The 18,859-nt window shown below is 42.5% G+C and overlaps 1 protein-coding gene across 3 annotated transcripts in view; it reads left to right on the forward strand.

Moving 5' to 3' along the window:
* Positions 1-18,859, forward strand: part of SLC26A8 (solute carrier family 26 member 8) — an 84,329-nt gene that overhangs the window by 51,183 nt on the left and 14,287 nt on the right. For 2 of the 3 annotated variants that reach the window (XM_049652751.1, XM_049652750.1), the window contains 8 exons: positions 6,257-6,404; positions 7,695-7,808; positions 13,303-13,380; positions 15,909-16,004; positions 17,148-17,254; positions 17,336-17,405; positions 17,836-17,928; positions 18,044-18,175. In XM_049652751.1, coding sequence (XP_049508708.1) covers positions 6,257-6,404; positions 7,695-7,808; positions 13,303-13,380; positions 15,909-16,004; positions 17,148-17,254; positions 17,336-17,405; positions 17,836-17,928; positions 18,044-18,175 — 838 coding nt within the window. Of the gene's footprint in view, positions 1-6,256; positions 6,405-7,694; positions 7,809-13,302; positions 13,381-15,908; positions 16,029-17,147; positions 17,255-17,335; positions 17,406-17,835; positions 17,929-18,043; positions 18,176-18,859 lie in introns of all 3 variants that reach the window. The other variant, XM_049652749.1, reaches the window with a different exon arrangement.

Consider the following 18,859-nt stretch of genomic DNA (forward strand, 5'->3'; position numbering starts at 1 on the left):
ACCCCCAAAAAGAAACCCTGTCCCATTTGTCCCTCTCCTTAGCCCTTGGCTACTACTTTATCTACTTTCTTTTTCTTTTATTTTAAGTAAACTCCACACCACACGTGGGACTTGAACTCACAACCCCAAATTCAAGAGTCACATGTTCTACCTACTGAGCCAGCCAGGTGCCACTCAATCTATTTTCTACCTCTAAGGATTTGCCTATTCTGGAATCATAAAATATGTGGCCTTTTGACTCTGGCCTCCTTCACTGAGCATAATGTTCTCAAGATCCATCCATATTGTACCATGGATCATTCCTACTTATGGCTGAACAGTATACTTATGGTATATATGGATATACCACATTTTGTTAATCAGTTCATCAGTTGATGGACATTTCAGTTATTTCCAGCTTTTGGTTATTATGAATAGCGCTCCTATGAACATTCAGGAGCCAAGTTTTTCTTTGAGTACCTGTTTTCTTTCCCTTTGAGGATATATCTAAGAGTAGATTTGCTGAGTCATATGGTAACTCTATGTTGAACTTGTTGAGGAGTTGCCAAACTACTCTCCACACTGCACCATTTACTTTCCTGCCAATAATGCACAAAGGTTCCAATTTGCTCCTTCTGGTCACAAAGGTGCAGACAACAAGGTGAGCAGTCATTGTTGTTGCACCTCACTCCCGTTGTTTCAAGTCCCTCCCCCTCTGGCAAAAGTGACTTCCAAGGGATTTAAAGGACTGGCACCCCATTTTTTCTTCTTCATTTTTTTCTTTTTCTCCCCTTTTGGAAGTCATACATTAAAGATTAGGACATTAAAAAATACCTGCACTTACAGGGAAAATTAGAAAATAACCACACATGCCTGGAGAAAGGAACAGGCTCAGAAAAGACCTGAGAAAACCTTAAGTTCAACGTTTTCTTCAACTGAAGTCTTATCCTTGACACAAAAACAGCCAACAACAACAATAACAAAAAACAACAAACCCTAGGGATGGGGAGAATCTGATTTCCAGAGGTACTACATTATTAGATTCAAATATCCAATGTTCAACAAAAATGTCAAGGCAGATAAAGGAACAGGAAGTATGGCTCATTAAAATGAAAACAACAACAATAGAAATTGTCCTGAAAAAGACTTGATGGCAGATCTACTAGACAAAGACTTGAAAGCAATTGTCTTAAAGATACTTAAAGAACTAAAGGAAAATGTAGAGAAAGTAAACAATGTATGAACAAAATGGAAATATCAAAAAAGAAATAGCAAACTTAAAAGAAACCAAAAAGAAGTTATGGGGCTAAGAAGCACAATAACTGAAAGGAAAAATTCACTAGAGAGATTCAAAAGCAGATTTGAACAGTCAGAAGGAAGAATCAGTGAACTTGAGGATAAGATAATGGAAATTATTGAGTCTGAGGAACAGAAGGAAAAAAGATTAGAGAAAAATGAACAGAATTTTAGGGGCTTATGGGACACCATCAAGCAGAGCAACACACACTCAGTGGGAGACTCAGAAGGAGAAGAGAGAAAGAAAGGGATGAGAACAACATTTGAAGAAATAATGGCTGAAAATTTCCCAAACTTGATTTAAAAACATGAGTGTAAACGTGTAACTCTAACAAATTCCTAGTAAGAGAAACTCAAAGAGACCCATACCTAGATATATAATCAAACTTCAAAAGACAAAGAGAATCTTGAAAAGGAAAAGAGAAGTGACTCATATGTAAGGGCTTATCAATAAAGTAATGAGAGACTTCTCGTCAGAAACTCTGGAGGCCAGAATGCAGTGGGCCAACAAAGTGCTAAAAGAAAAAAAAAAACAAAACCATCAACCAAGATCCTATATCCAGCAAAATTTTCCTTCAAAAGTAAAGAAGTTAAATCATTCTCAGATAAATAAAAGCTAAGCAAGTTTATTACCACTGGACCTGCCTTAGAAGATATACTCAAGGGAGTTCTGCAGGGTAAAATGATAGGATAATTTACAGTAACTTAAAGCTGTATGGAGAAATAAAGGTCTCAGTAAAGGTAAATATTGGAAAATTATAAAAGCTAGTATTATTAACAATGGTTTGTAATTCAACATTTTATTTTTTACATAATTTAAGAGACCAGTGCATTTAAAAAAATCACTACTTTATGTTTTGAGGTATACAATGTATAAAGGTATAATTTTGTGACATCAGTAACAGAAAAGGGTATGAATAGAGCTGTAAAGGAGCAGAGTTTTTGTACGTTATTGAAGCTAAGCTGGTGTAAATTCAAACTAGAGTGTTATAACTTTAGGATGTTAAATGTAACCCCCATGGTGACCACAAAGAAAATAGTTATAGAATATATACAAAAGGAAATTAGAAAGGAATTTAAACATTTCACTACAAAAAAATCAACTAAACACAAAAGAAGATAGTAATGCAGGAAATGAAGGACATATAAAACTATAAGACATATAGAAAACAAATAGCAAAATAACAGAAGTCCCTTCATATCAGTAATTACTTTAAATGTAAATGGATTAAACTCTCCAGTCAAAAGAGAGATTGGAAGATTGGATAAAACACACCATCCAACTATATGGTATCTGTAAGAGACTCATTTTAGGGGCACCTGGGTGGCTCAGTCAATTAAGCGTCTGACTCTTGATTTCAGCTCAGGTCATCATCTTACAGTTGGTGGGTTCAAGCCCTGGGTCAGGCTGTCCACTGACAGCACAGAGCCCGCTTGGGATTCTTTCTCTCCCCTCTCTCTCTGCTCCTCCCTTGCTCTCTCTCTCACTTTCTCTCTCTCTCTCAAAATAAAGAAATAAACATTAAAAAAAGAGAGAGAAGTGCTTTAGATCCACAGACACAAATAGATTAAAAGTGAAAGAATGAGAAAAGATATGGTAACCAAAAGAGAAGAGAACAGAAGTGGGTATACAAATATAAGACAAAACAGGCTTTAAGTTTAAAAAGTTTACAAGAGACAAAGAAGGACATTATATGTTATAAACAAACCAATTATTTGTATGCTATAAATAATCCAATAATTATTAAGCAGTTATGAACATTTACACACCTTATGACAAACCATCAAAACACATGAAGCAAAAAAGGACAGAATTGAAGGAAGAAATAGACAGTTCTACAATAACACTTGGTGACTTCAATACCCCACTCTCAGTAATAGATAGAACACCCAGGCAGAAGATAAGTAAGGAGACAGGTCCTAACCAACACATAATAGACCAATCAGATCTAACAGACATACACAGAACACTGTACTGAACAACAGCATACATATTCTTCTCAAGTGCACATGGGCTACTTTCCAGGATAGACCACACTTAGGTCACAGATTAAGTCTCAATAGATTTAAAAATTAAAAAAAATTTTTTTTAATGTTTTATTTTTGAGAGAGAGAGAGAGAGAGAGAGAGAGAGAGAGAGAGAGAGAGAGCATGAATGGGGGAGGGGCAGAGAGAAAGGGAGACATAGAATCCAAACCAGGCTCCAGGCTGTCAGCATAGAGCCTGACGCGGGGCTTGAACCCATGAACGGCAAGATCATGACCTGAACCAAAGTTGGACAATTAACTGACTGAGCCACCCACGTGCCCCTAAAAAAATTTTTTTAAAGATTTTATTATTAAGAAATCTCTATACCCAATGTGGGGCTTGAACTCACAACCTGGGGATCAAGAATCACATGCTCCATTGACTGAGCCAGCCAGGGGCCCTAAGTCTCAATAGATTATAAAAGATAGATATTGTACAAAGTATTTTCTCTGACCACGATGAGATGAAGTTAGAAATCAATAACAAAAGTAAAACATAAAAATTCACAAATTTGTGGAAATTAACACACTCTTAAACAATCAATAGATCAATGAAGTCACAGGAGAAGTTAAAAAATACAGAGATACATGGAAACAAAAACACAACATACCACAACATACAATACACAAAAAAAACAGTGCCAAGAGGGAAATTTGTAGCCATAAATGCTTGCATTTTAAAAATAAACCAACAAGCAAGATCTCAAATCAATAACCCAACTTTACAACTCAAGGAAGAATGAACTAAACCTAAAGCTAGCAGAAGGAAGGAAACAAAGATAAGAGCAGAAATAGATGAAATAAAGAATAGAAAGACAATAGAGGAAATCAATGAAACCAAGTTGGTTCATTAAAAAAATCAACACAACTGACAAACCTTTAGCTAGATGCTCTAAGAAAAAAAGGGAAGAGATCAAATCAGAAATTAAAATGAGGATATTACTACCAATTCTACAGAAATAAAGATGACTACAGAATAAAGATGACTATAACAGAGTACTGTTACTATGTGCCAACAAATTTGATAACCTAGATGAAATGGAAAATTCCTAGAAACACAAAATCTACCAAGACTAAATCATGAAGAAAAAAAAGTCTGAATAGACCTATAACAGTAAGGAGATTGAACCAGTTATCAAAAATATCCTGACAAAGAAAAACCCTGACCCTGATGGCTTCATTGGCGAATTCTACCAAGCATTAAAGAACTGTTCAAACTTTTCCAAAATATTGAAGAGGAGGAAACTCTTTCCAACACGTTCTATGAGGCCAGCATTACCCTGATACCGAAGCCAGACAAAGACACTACAAGAAAAGAAAACTTAGGAACATTGATGATCAGTGATACAAAAATCTTCACAAATATAAGCACATGATAAGACACAATATTACTAATTATTTGGGAAATGCAAACTGAAACTATAGTGAGATACGACCTCATACCCATTAGGATGGCTACTGTGTATGTGCATACGCACACACATACACATACACATACATATATATGCGCATATATACATATACCTATACCAGTGTGTGTGTGTGCATCTAAGACAGAAAATAACAAAAGTTGGTGAGGATGTAGATTTCTTTGTGCACTGTTAGTAGAAATATAAAATGGTACAGCCACTGTGGAAAGCAATATGGTGGTTCCTCAAAAAATTAAACATAAAATTACCAGATGATCCAGCAATTCTACTTCTGGATATATACCCCACAAAATTGAAAGCAGGGTCTTGAATAGATATTCATGCACCCGTGCTCATAGCAGCATTATTCGTAATAGCTAAAATGTGGAAGAATTCATAAGTGTCATCAACGATGAATGGATAAGCAAAATATATACACATATCATTCAGCCTTGAAAAGGAAGGAAATTCTGACATATGCTACAACATGGTTGACCTTGAGGACTTTATGCTGAGTGGACTAAACCAGTCAGAAGAAGACAAACCCTGTATGATTCCACTTACACGAGGTGCTTAGGGTAGTCCAAATCACCAAGACAGAAGGGAGAATGGTAGTTGCCAGGGCTGGAGGAGGAGGAAATGGAGAGCTATTGGTTAACCGGATTAATAGGGTTTCAGTTTTACAAGGTGAAAAGAGTTACGGCGTGGATGGTGGAGACGGTTGCGCGTTCCGAGTGTATTTAACACCACTGAATGGCACGCTTAAAAATGGTTGAGATGGTGGATTTCATGCAATGCATATGTACCACACTGAAAAGAAATGAGGGGGAGAAAACTATGGGGGGAAGGTGTAGGTAGAATTGGAAGTAATTTATATAAAAGAGGTAAAGATGTAAAAAATGTATATAAAATTATACCCTAAAAGATTTGAGTGTGAATACAAGGGGATTCATTGGGATTTTGGCTCCAAACCATCTGAGATGTGGTATCTGCCTATTGTTTATCCGCTGGTATGGTCCCTAACAGTGTAGGTGGGGCCATTTTCTGTCAGTCTTTGTGGTTTGCCTATCCTATTTGTTGCTATTGCTACATGGCAAGAATGTCGAACTGGAAGATAGCAAGTGTTCTCTCAGTGGCTTTTGTAACCTGGCTGGGTTTCCCGGCAGTTTGGGCAGGCTGCTGCCTCAGTACTCTTCTATCTTTTGTTGTTATTACTTTTTTTTTTTTTTTTTTTTTTTTTTTTTTGAGAGAGACAGTGCATGCACACCAACAGGGGAGGGGCAGAGAGAGAGGGAGAATCTTAAGTGGGCTCCAGGCTCAGCACGGAGCCCAGCACAGGGCTCCATCTCACAACCCTGAGATCATGATCTGAGCCGAAATTAAGAGGCCGAAGGCGCTCAACTCACTGAGCCAGCCCGGCGCCCCTCTTATTGTTATTTTCAAAAAAGGGTCAGGCCTGCCTGCCCCACATGATAAGGCTGGAGTGGGGAAGGAGCCAATAAATGGTTCCTGCTTTCTAGGAATAATTCCACCATTTTATTCCAGCTTCCTGTTTCCTGTGATGCCAGATTTCAACATTCTTCCTGAATTAATTTTAGAAGCCTTCTCCTTAGCTTTAGTGAGCTCCTCTCTGCTGGTATTTGTGGGCAAGAAGGTTGCCAGTCGCCATAACTACTGTGTTAATTCCAACCAGGTGAGATGAGAGGCTGTTATTTCTGTTATTTCCTCTGACCCTTAAGTCTTTGTTCTCCAATCTGAGCCTCCTGTCAACATGAAGATTGCATTTTTTTAATGTTTATTTTTGAGAGAGACAGAGCATGAATGGGGGAGGGGCAGAGAGAGAGGGAGACACAGAATCCAAAACAGGCTCCAGGCTCTGACCCCCTGCCCCCATGTGGGGCTCGAATCCATGAACCGTGAGATCATGACCTAAGCCAAAGTCTGACGCTTAGCTTAACCACTTAACAGACTGAGCCACCCAGGTGCCCCAAGACTGCATTCTTTTGTAACTAGAGAGTCAGTGAGACCAAAATTTGAATTATAATTACCAAAGGATTTTTGAGAAGCATGGCATACTTAACTTTGAAGCCACTTAAATTAACATGAGTGTTATTCGCCCAGAACAGCTATGGTGTGGGGAGGCAAGAAGATAACATATGGCATCATGTTGTTAAGCTAACAGAATTCCTCTCCTCTTAATTTCATCCTCCTTTCCAAGTTCTTAGGAGTCAACCACATACCGAGGTGCGATAAGAAATGCTAGGGAATATCAAAGCCAGGCTACTAGCATAATTAAATTGGTCTCCCAGAAACAGTCCTTGTTTTTTTTTTTTTTTTTTTTTTAATCTCCCAGCTATTCTGAGTTTGGCCCTTTTCCTAGAACTCAAAAGAGAAATGTGGAAGAAAGAGTTGTCCCACTTTGATTTTAAGATAGTATGGAAGGAAGGGAGAAAAATTAGTATTATGTTTCCTCCTGTCATCCGAAGTCCCAGTGAAAGGGAATAATAAGACAAAAATTTCATTTCTCACTTTGAAAAAAGTGCTTTTCTTAGGATGGGTAGCTAAAATGAAGATTCAAGTTAATCCGGAAATCAGATTTGGCATCCTTTTGTTCTTTGTAAGAGTATTTCCGGGGCACCTGCGTGGCACAGCCGGTTAAGCATCTGACTTCAGCTCAGGTCATGATCCCGCAAGTTGGCAAGGTGGAACCCCATGTTCGGTGCCACTCTGACAGCTCAGAGCCTGGAGCCTGCTTCACATTCTGTGTCCTTCCCTCTCTCTACCCCTCCCCTGCTCGTGCTCTCTCACACTGTCTCTCTCAAAAATAAACATTTTTTTTAAAACGGAATATTTCTGTGTTGTTTGAAGTGAAGTAAACAATCCTGTCTTAGTACATAGGAAATGGACGGTGTGTCTTTAGCTCAAACCCAAGTCTGCCTTCTTCAACAAAAGCGGGCCTAACACGTTTGCCATGTCTTTCCAGGATTTAATAGCCATCGGCCTTTGCAATGTCGTCAGCTCATTTTTCAGATCTTGTGTGTTTACTAGTGCTGTTGTCAGGACTATTATCCAAGATAAGTCTGGAGGAAGACAACAGGTATGTTGAAATAGAATCTTCTTCCTGATATAAAAGCATATTTATATCTATTCACATGTATATTCCCAGAAGGGGATTTTCTTAGTTTAATCATGTTGCTGCTTTAATGTTATGTTTGTTAGGCAAGATCTCTTGGAGGAACCTGGATTTCACACTTGCCTAATTTTTTGCTTAGATTTTTTTTTTGTCTTAAAAGCTATTTGTCAACGTTGAACTTGAAAGTCATTTTCTATAGAAATATTATTCTATTTTAGTGGTTTCTATGGATTAGTCTGTAAAAACCTATTTTCCATGTAGCACACCCCAAAGAGTAGTATTTCAGGTAAACTAACCATCACCTATTAACATTGCTTTCTATGGAAGGGTATATTCCCGGTCCTAGTCTGGGGAAGTAATAATATAACTCTCCCTATCCTAGCTCCAGAACTAGAAACTTCCCTAGCTTCCTCAAGGCGCATGATAAGAGCCTTTCATGAGAGAGAGTAAGGCCTTTGTCTAGATGAACCTAGAGAATTTATGACCGTTCTGCCTTTGAATATGAGAAAATTATCCAAGTCAGATTTTCTTCAGGTGCTCCGAATTAGTAAACTAAATGTGTGGGGCAGAGGGGAGAGGGAGAGGGAGAAGAAGAGGGAGAGGGAGAATGCCAGCAGAGAAGGCTCTAAAGGTGAACTCTGTCTAATTGCAGACATGATATTTTATAAGTCCAATGTTCACGGGTTCTGAACTAGATTAAAGTTCCAGCTCTACGACATGGGATATGTCCCAGCTCAGCTATGTAGCATGATGAAATGTCAAAGAACTCTCAGAATCAAAACTGGAGTAAGCCCAGGGAATGGGTTAGGACTCAGAAGGCAGAGAAATAACGACAGAGGTCAACAAGAAGCTTAGGCCACAGATGTGTGGTAGAAAGGTACAGCAATGGTCAGAAACGGAAGTGTCAGACGAATGGACACTAAATTTGCATTGGGGTGGGGGGGAAGACAAACTGTCCCAGTCCATAGGTAAATAGAGCTGAAATATAAGGTGAAAGCCAATAAAAGTCAGAAGGGGCGGGATCTTGGGTCTAGAGTAAGATCGTGTCCTATCACTTCATGTGGACTGAGTTTTGTCATAAAGCTTCTGCCAGACATGCTGGCCTTGAAGGTATACCTCTTTTCCACTCCCGTTTGATGGAAAGAAGGAACTTGGGCTATGGAGAAAAGAAGAATGTTCTGTGCAAGTGTGCAAAAACGTTGACATCCATACGAGAGGATTTCATGATAAGAAGTAGAAATGGCGTTCCCAGACATTAGTCCCCACTAACTTTTTAAGGTTTATTTATTTTTGACAGAGAGAGAGAGAGAGAGAGAGAGAGAGAGAGACAAAGCATGAGCGGGGGAGGGGCAGAGAGAGAGAGGGAGACACAGAATCTGAAGCAGGCTCCAGGTTCTGAGCTGTCAGCACAGAGCCCGACGCGGGGCTCGAACTCATAGACTACGAGATCATGACCTGAGCCGAAGTCGGACGCTCAACCGACTGACCCACCCAGGCGCCCCAGTCCCCACTAACTTTGACAGCATGCTTCGTTTATTTGGTATATAAGCATGACATACATTTGGGGAGAAAAAAAGGCACACAGGTGGAAAAAATTAAATCACACGGCAAGTAACATTAAGTGCAGAATAAGCCTCATAAATAAAAAGTGCCATAAATATTACAAGAAGGAGAATGAGGGAGGAAGTGGATTTTCATGGATTATTGAAAGAGGGTTAGGATATGTAGAGATAGCCGGAAGGAAGAAGGGCTTCAGTTCAGCCTCAGAGTTGCCTTTAGCCTGTCAGACAAAGTGCCTGCTTCAAAGGCAGCCTGTGGCTCTCATTCTGTTTTCTGCTGCTACACTGTTCTCCTGTGCAGCACATTCCCCTACCAATGATATGTCCCTGCGGGGCTGTGACACTTCACGTTGGGGCATTCTTCTAGGAATGCTGGTTAAGTCCTTCCCTGAGAGCCTGGTAAATCGGGTAAATCGCCAGTTCGAGCAGAGAACGCTGCTGGCCCCCAGCCCTGGAGGCATTGGAGCTACCCAGCCTCCACCCTTCTGATCTGGACAAGCAAAGGCCCCTGAGATTCATTTTGTCTTCTTCATCTCACAGCGGCCGATGCTCTATCTCTTCTCTCGGGGGATTTTTGAGTCACTTTGCCTGAGAACACCCTTGCTTCTTCAAAGTTCCTCAGGACTATAGGAAAGAGAAGCAAGGGGCTGCCTCTGTACCTCTCAGACCTGACCTGCCACCAAGGGCCACTTTATTTATTTTTTTTTTAATCTGGCATAAATACAAACTGTGTATGTGTACCTGGATTTCGTAATTCTCCTTGTCTAGAACCCACTTGCCTTCACTGGTTGCAGCAAAACCTATTGACTCTTGCTGCCACAGCCTGGGCCTGCCGTGTTGGCAGGCCATGACAGAGAGGATGTGAAGAGCCCCAGACCCATGGCCAGTTGGACTGTCCCCCACTCTGTCTTCTGGCTCATCTAGTTCTAACCACTGGGTTTCTCTGTGCTCCACAACTGGGTTCCTTTCCTTATTCCCTGCTTTCCAAGGACTGGCCGTCTTGCCATGTCCCCAGACTCTCAGAACTGCTTAAAAAATTAATTATTATAAAAGAAAGAGGGGTGCCTGGGTGGCTCAGTCAGCTAAGTGTCTGGCTTAGGCTCAGGTCAGGATCTCATGGTTCGTGAGTTCGAGCTCCAAGTCAGGCTCTGTGCTGACAGCTCAGAGCCTGGAGCCTGCTTTAGATTCTGTGTCTCCCCCTCTCTCTGCCCTCCCCCCTCTCCCCCCGCCAAATAAATAAAACATTTTTTTAATTAAAAAAGATAAGAAAGAGATTATAAAAGAAAGATATGTGTTGTATTCTTTTTAGAGGGAGCAAACGGGACAGTGGAGAGAGCCTAGATTTCAGAGTCAGCCGGTCAGGTAGATTGAATCCTGACTCAGTGGTTCCTAGATGTGTGTGTGACCTGGGACTTTTGCTTTTTGAGGCTCTAGTCCTCATCTGGAAAATGGGAATAAAGATAACTTTTCGGTTATGAGAATTAAATTAGGTGACAATAGTGCCTATCATAGTGCCTGTCACTTAAGAGGTTCAAAAATCACAGCTTCTACCCTAGCTCCCTAGGGCCCCGGCCAGTGCTTGGCAATCTACAACACTTCTGCTTCATGGAACCCACTATGTATGAAGTAATTGGTGTCTGAGGGTCTGCATGTCCACAGTGGCTGTGGCTTATGGGAACTCACATTGCCTTGAATTCCCAAAGAGAAGGCAGAGTCCCCGTTTTTCTTCAAGAAAGCCTGGGAAAGTGATGGAAATGAGAACGGAGTAGCAAAATATGCACGAGTTGTAGACTTCTCCATGTTTGCTGTCTGTAGACCCTGTTCAGACACAGAGGCTGAGATTCGGAGAGCCATCAAGCATCCTCCTAAGGCACAATGCCACCGAGGATTGCCCGGTGGTCCCAAAGCCCACTCCTTTTGTGTGCACAGCCAGGGGAGACACACCGTTATTGGCAGACCTCCCAACCCTGTCTCAGCCGCAAATTTTATGGGATTCACTGTCCAGTTTGTACTCATTTATTATTTTTTTTTAAGTTTTATTTAGTTAAGTAACTCTTCACCCCGCATGGAGCTGAACTCACAACCCCAAGATTAAGAGTCACATGCTCTTCTGACTGAGCCAGCCAGGCACCCCTGTACTCATTTAAATCTAGGTTTAACGCAGCTTATTTTAGCATCTGCATGTCTTTGTTTCTTTAAATCAGAAGAATTTGGAGAAAAGAAGTGGTAGGTCGAGCCTACCCAGGGACAGGGACGCAAAACACAAAACAAAACACCAACAAAGAAGAAGTGATAGGAAGATAGGTGAAGGAAGAAGTGATAGGAAGTCCTGATGTATTTTCCTGTGCTGATCGAAGTAGTTTTTCTATAGAGCCAACAAAGACCACCTAAAGCAAGGCGCTTAGATTAGATCCAACAACAGGTTGATGTGTACATTGGCTGAAGGAGTTTATGGCCTCAGTTACTTGTTTCAGTTCCACGAGGCATAAAATGCTTGCCCTTAGAACTTCCTGACTTTCTGTTGTAGTGGTCCATTTTCCTAAATCCCCCTTTTTGTACTACCATCACCTGGTGTCAACTATGAAGCAGCTGGGACGGGGAAAGAAGGAAGTAGGAAATTGATTTCATCGCTGTTAGTTTCAGTGGCGCATTTATATGCAAATAGCAGTGCGCAGTGAGAGGGAATCCAGTAGGAAGGGTTTTTCTTTTTTCCTTTTTTTTCACACCTAAGAAATAAAGAGAAAAATGGGAGAATCACTGCTGAACAGTCACTTGATAGTTTAGCTTTGAGGGACTCCCTCAGCTCTTGCTTGTATATGCCATTGTTCTGATTTGTGCTTAGTTTTATTCTCCCACACACACATCCCCCAGTGCAGTGAGAGATTATACTGCTTTCCATCAGTTTTTATTTTTAGGGGCTTAACCAATGGAAACGTATCCATAGAGGATGTATTGAGTTCAAGACTATGTCCAGAGAGTCTTGAGACCGTAACTTAGCTTGCTCTCTGTATCTGCCAATCAACCACTGCTTGCCAAGCAACGCTGAGCCCAGAGTCATCAACCCAGCCAGTGTAGGACCCAGAGCTGCTATTTGCAGCCCTGGCTCACATTTGTACCCTTTTTTATGGCAATGAAGCAGAGAAAAACTGAAGTAGGGAAATCAGAAATGATTATCGTTGCAGTTTTAAGATAAAACGCTACCGAGGGGCGCCTGGATGGCTCAGTAGCTTAAGTGTCTGACTCTTGATTTCAGCTCAGGTCATGATCTCACCGTTCGTGGGATCAGGCTCCATATTGGGCCCCGAACCGATAAAACGGAGCCTGTGGAATTCTCTCTCTCCCTCTCTCCCTCTCTCTGCCCCTCCCCCCGTCTCAATATAAATAAATCAACATTTTTAAAAAACGAAACACCACTGAAACTGTTAAATGGGAAGCTATCCAAGCTCCAAACAGGAGAGCGAGGAGGGAGATATTTACTGATATGAAAAGTGGACTGGTTGGGATTTTAGGGCTGACAGTGACGAGTCTACTAAGGCTTTTCTAGACTGTTCCAGGAGGAGTTAAAGTTGGGAGGGAAGGCAAGCCAGACTTTAGGAGACTCCAGATGCACAGCACAATGCTATGGCAATAAAGATCCAAATACCTGAGACAGTTTGGCACTTTGCAGAAAGCATTCACGCATTCATTCGACAAATATTGATTGAGTACCTAGTATGTGTTTAGCACTTTGACAAGACCTGAAAATATCAGTTCAGTGAAAATGCACTTGTGCTGGATGGTGACATTCAACTCCTTTTAAGCAAAAAATGACACGCTTCTCACCATGCATAAGGCATCAGTTGCAGACAGGGACCAATACGTTCCCGATGGTCTCTCTCCAACTGGCTCTGTCTCCTCAGTTTGCATCTCTGGTAGGCGCTGGTGTGATGTTGCTCCTGATGGTCAAGGTGGGACCCTTTTTCTACGAACTGCCAAATGTAAGTAGCACTGATAAAGAACGTGGAGTAGAGAAAAGACCAGATCTCCCCACTGCGTCTTGGTGGGGCATTCACCTTGTTCCCAGCGGTCGCCCCACCCTATCTCTCATCCCTTGCCTTTAAATTAATAGCAACCACTTCACAGGAGTGGTGAGTAAATAAGATGATATTTCTAATATAAACAGAATGGTGTTGAGCTAGTCATACGTGCTCAAGAAATATTAGATAATATAATTATTCTCATTTTCGTTGACCTTCATTTTATGGCTTACGCTAGAAAGTAAGCTGTATAAGTAAAGATTCAGTTAAAGATGACCAAAATAGACTTCAGATGCCAGAACGCCCCTCACCGACTCAGGCTTGGAAACTCATTGTGTATGCATGCCATCTGTTTCCCAAGCCGTTTCCAGAAGGCCTTGTTCTGCATTCATATGAACTCAGTTGCCCTGTGACAGTCTCTCTGCCTTGTGGTTGGTTCACAACACTAGAAAGCAGGGGTCTGAAAGTTGAGTTTTTAACTCTGTTCAGCAAAGCCACCTCTGTGCACTTCTATACTTCTGTGCCATTTCTTCCCTTTGTGAGAGACCGATGACCTTGCATTTAGAGGTGCATTACATATTGGCTATAATCAATTTGTTTTCTGTCACCATATAGATCACAGCTCAGTCACCATGACTTCCTTTTAAATTTCCTTAATGTTCCCGTTAGCCATTTTTAGATAGTGCTGAGGGAGGTGGAAGGAAGGAGGTTTCATTTCTGGGGTAGCAGCTTGGTGACACTGAGGTGGCCGTCCCTGAAGCCGGAGTGGTGGTAAATGTTAGCCCCATCCTTTTGAATATCTCCGTCCCGTCCGGTGAATAGTCAGGTTTCTGAAGAGCAGGACTGCCTCAAGGCTGTTGCTGCCTTCTGCTCTTGTGATTCGGAGACCTTGGAGCCCAGGCCCAGAATCTATGCACAGAAGGTGGGATCAAGCTTGTATTCATCACACAAGCTGTCTTCTGATGCCCAGCAGAAGTCATCTCCAAAATTTAGTTTACATAGCACCTTTGGTGCCATCACTCTGAAAGTCTGTCTTCGGAGGGCCACTCACTAATTTACTCTGAACGTGATTTTTTTTTTTTCTCTACAGCTGGAAGAATCAGAATTTTTAAAAATTGCAAACATATGAAAATCTGTCAGGGTGTCCCCCCTGGGTGGCTCAGTCAGTTAAGTGTCCGACTCTGGCTCAGGTCACGATCTCACAGTTTATGCGTTCGAGCCCCGCACGGGGCTCTCTGCTGTTGGCGAAGAGCCCACTTTGGATCCTCTGTCTCCCTCTCTGCCTCTCTCTCTCTCTTTCTCTCTCTCTCTCAAAAATAAATAAATGTTTTTAAAAAAAGACTAAAGATCTGTCAGAATCCACTAAGGGCACTCCTTTATTATCAATACATTAGAGATAGAACAGCCCTTGCTTTTGGCTAACCATGCTATGTCACATTATTTTTATACCATTTTCTGGGTGGGAAAATGTGAACACCATCTGATCAGTGGGATATCTGAATAGCTTTAATAATGGGGCTCTGTGAGTATTAAACTATGAATGAGCCCTTCATCCTTGAGAGATTATGGACCCCTTGTTACAAAATCCTTATTGGAGTAATTGCTGGGGCATCCTGGCCAGGATCTCAACTGGTCGGCAAGGGGACCAACACAATGTGAAGGTTCACATTCAGAAAGGTAAAATTTTTATGGTGTATGACTTTGTGAAAGGATTTGTTTCTTCTTCACACTCCCTACTCTTCTTGCAAGAACCTCGTGAGGTTGAGTTTCCTTTCCTTCCCACCGCATCCTCCTGCAATGCGCAGAGCATGTGGAGATTCTTGACTGAGGATGGAGATTGGAGAGAAGTGATTCCTGCTGACTTCATCCTTGCCCTTCCCTCCTCTGCTGACCTACTGAGCCCACTGGTCACCAAGTCACCTCAGAAAACTAGAGTAACCTGCCATTCCTGGTGGCAGGATCAGTCTAATGCCCAGGCAGAGCATATACAGAAGAGATGGCTAGAAAAAGGCTGAGAAATGTGACCCTCATGCAGGGACTTCATGAAAACAAGAAAATGTTCCTTAGAGTAGGTGAGAGTCTGCTTTATCTTTTATTTTTATTTATCATTTTTTAATGCTTGTTTATTTTTGAGTGAGGGAAAGAGAGAGCACAAACGGGGGAGGGGGAGAGAGAAAGAGGGAGACACAGAATCTGAAGCAGGCTCCAGGCTCCGAGCTGTCAGCCCAGAGCCCCCCCACACAGGGCTCAAACCCATAAACTGTGGAGCCGAAGTCAGATGCTTAATCGACTTGCCACCCAGGTGCCCCCAGATTCTGCTTTGAGGTCCTGGTGATTTTTTACATTTGAGTGGCAAGGGTGACTTTTTGTGGTACCTTTGTGAAGATTTGGGAGTTTTACCTCCCCACCCCCACCCCTCCCCACCCCAAATTTTCTCCAAAGGGAAAATGAAACAGGGCTTACCTTCCCCCCCCCCCCGCCCCCCGCAGGCTGTGCTGGCTGGTATTATTCTGAGCAACATCTTCCCCTACCTTGAAACCATTTACAACGTACCCAATCTGTGGAGGCAGAACCAGTATGACTGTGTGAGTACAGACGCGCTGGCTGAGGTAGGGAAGGACAGGGGGGAAGGTCAGAAAAAGGGCACGAGAACAAACAAAGAGATCAGGGTGAAGTACCCTAGCAATTCTTCGACAGCTGATACTCAAGCCTCAAAAAAGAAAAAATGGGAGCATGGAATGCTGAAATGTCATTCCACCTATGCAAAACTAAATGAAAAGGACAGAAGTGGCCACAGTTAGGTATGAATCTAGTAAAAAGGGTTTGCCACACATTAAGTAGTCGAATGACTTTTAATCCAGTCAGTGTGATTGCATGCCAGGATAGGAGAGACAAATCCTGCTACGAGAAGGCGGTGTCTTGAGAGGCAGAGCTGCTGGAGAACCCTCCTCCCATCTAGAGCACAAAACTGGGGACACAAAGGGGAAACAGCAAAAAATAAAATATGGGGGATATAATACGATGAAAGGAGAGGAACCCCATAGAGGCAAAGAGAAATGAAAGGGGGTAGTTTTCGGATCCAGGTCCCTGAGGAGCTAAGAGGGTATGTGGTCCAGTGCACAGGTACCACTTCTAGGAAGAGGGGTAGCCCTTCCAGCAGGACTGGAGACAGGGAGGGAGAATGACGTGGGGACAGCAACTAACAAGTAGCAGGTGGCGGTGGGGGGGGGGAGCAAATATTCAAGGGAGTTTTAGCCTATTCACACTATGAAGATGAAAGTCAAGTGGCTTGCTGAGAGCGATGGAGAAGGTGGTGAGGTAAGGGGCCAAAAAGGATGTTAAAGATTCCCAATAGCCACAAAAGGTCTTAAAATAGCAACTACTATTTGGTGAGTGCTCTGTGTTGCTTTGGGGATGATATTTTTAATCACACACAAAAAAAGCCTATAAAGTAGATTTTGTTATCCCTATTTTGCACATGAGGTTTCAAGAGAGAATTGAAGAGAGGAGTGATCAAGGACACCTGCAAGAATGGCTAGGCAGCGTTGAGGCCCAATCATTTGTGAAGGCGACGGCCCAGAGGGCTGTGCAGTTTGTTCTCTGCACCCTGGGTTTCGGGAGGGAGCGGGAAGGAGAAGATGGGTTGAGAGATAAAACTGATCTTCCCACTTGTGCTTATGGTCATGGTCTTCCCTTCCCCTTCTTCCTTCCCCCCACTTCTCCATAAGATTATCTGGATGGTTACTTTCGTATCTGCAATTTTCCTGGGACTGGATGCGGGACTACTCGTTTCACTAGCCTTTGCCTTCTTCATCATCGCTGTTCGGTCACACAGGTACTTTGTCTTAGGTGATAGGAGGCTGGCTGTGGCGAGGTAAGGCAACTATGACCTGAAAGCACATATGTTTCCTTTCAGAACTAAGATTTTCCTCCTGGGTCAGATCCCTAACACCAACATCTATAGAAGCTTCAATGACTATCGGGAGGTAAGATTCCAGATCAGTCCCGCTCCTTTGTCCAAAGGATGGTCTGGACCATGCCTGCTGCTTGGTTTTTCTACAACAATCCCTTTGCTGTTGTTTGCTAACCTACAGACACATGTTTGCAGAGGCGGGGAAAGTGATGCAGGACGGTGGAGGTGGGGAACTTAAGTAGGTAAATCCTCAGAGTGCTGCAGCCAGTTAAGGATCATGTCCTTGGTGGGGAGGGGCGGTGGGGAAGGCCAAGGAAAAGAAAAGAACAAATGGAAGGCGGAGAAGAAAGCAGGAAAAGCAGGGGGTGAAAATGACAGGGAAGAATTTGCTAATCCTGGCTTCTTATGAAGAAGAATCCAGATTCTCTAGGGAGTTCTAGAGATTCTTTCTTATTCTACAAAAGAGCTGAGAAGTTTCCCTCCACTTCACATTTGTCTTGCAGGTTAAAAACATTCCTGGGGTGAAAATCTTCCAGTGCTGCAACTCCATTACATTCGTCAATGTTGATCAGCTAAAGCACAAGCTATTAAAAGAGGTGATGGCTTCCTCCCCTGCCTTTCTCCACCTGCTCCCCTCCCCCCCCCCCCCCCCCCGGGCACCCCCTCTTCCTTCCCCCACTCACCATCTGGCCTCTCTCTTACATCTCTCAGGTTGAAATGGTAAGGGTGCCTCTTAAAGAAGAAGAAGTGTTCCACCTGTTTAATCAAAATGAAGACAGCTCACAGGAAGAAAAGATTTGTCAGTGTTTCTGCAACTGTGACGAACAGGAGCCACCACCCAGGGTTGGAAACCTCTTTTCCTTTCTGCATTTTTCTCCACATTTTATAAAGAAGTGCACTGGTAGTTGAAGAAGAAGTAAGGAAAGAAAATCAAAACCCCCTCAGGGGCTTTGACTCTTAGATGGACCATGGGTAACTGGAAATCAGAGATTTCTACCCAGCAATGAAGGCACAGGTCCCCTTTTGAGATGTAGATCTTGACCTTAGTAGGTAGGAGGAGATGTTTGGGTCGCTACTCAATGGCCAGTGACTGACCTGAGCACAGAGAGCACAGTTTGCCTACTGAGATTGACGGTAATACCCTAGTTATACCTATTTCCCTGACTTTCACCTGCCTGGCTTTCGATTTCTGAAAACAAGTGGCTGAAAGATTGTTTTCCAGTTCCAACAAAAGCAGCAGAGTGAAGGTGGCTGCCGTTCTCAAGGACATGCCAGGGTCTCCTGATGTCTGCCTGTGACCGAGGAAATGGTGGTGGGGGGTAAGCAAAGGTGGAAACTTCACACCATCTGAAGGCTATTTTGGCTGATGAATTATAAAGTGCTCATTATTTCCAATTCAGACTTGATCTAAATTAAATTAATTCCCTTCATCTAATATTTATTTCCTTTCCCCTCAGCAGGGCTGCTCATTTCTAGCTTTGGGGGCCTTTCACCCAGCCTATACTTATACCCTGGAGGGGCAGCTCT

This window comes from Panthera uncia, assembly GCF_023721935.1.
Source record: "Panthera uncia isolate 11264 chromosome B2 unlocalized genomic scaffold, Puncia_PCG_1.0 HiC_scaffold_24, whole genome shotgun sequence".
NCBI lineage: Eukaryota > Metazoa > Chordata > Mammalia > Carnivora > Felidae > Panthera > Panthera uncia.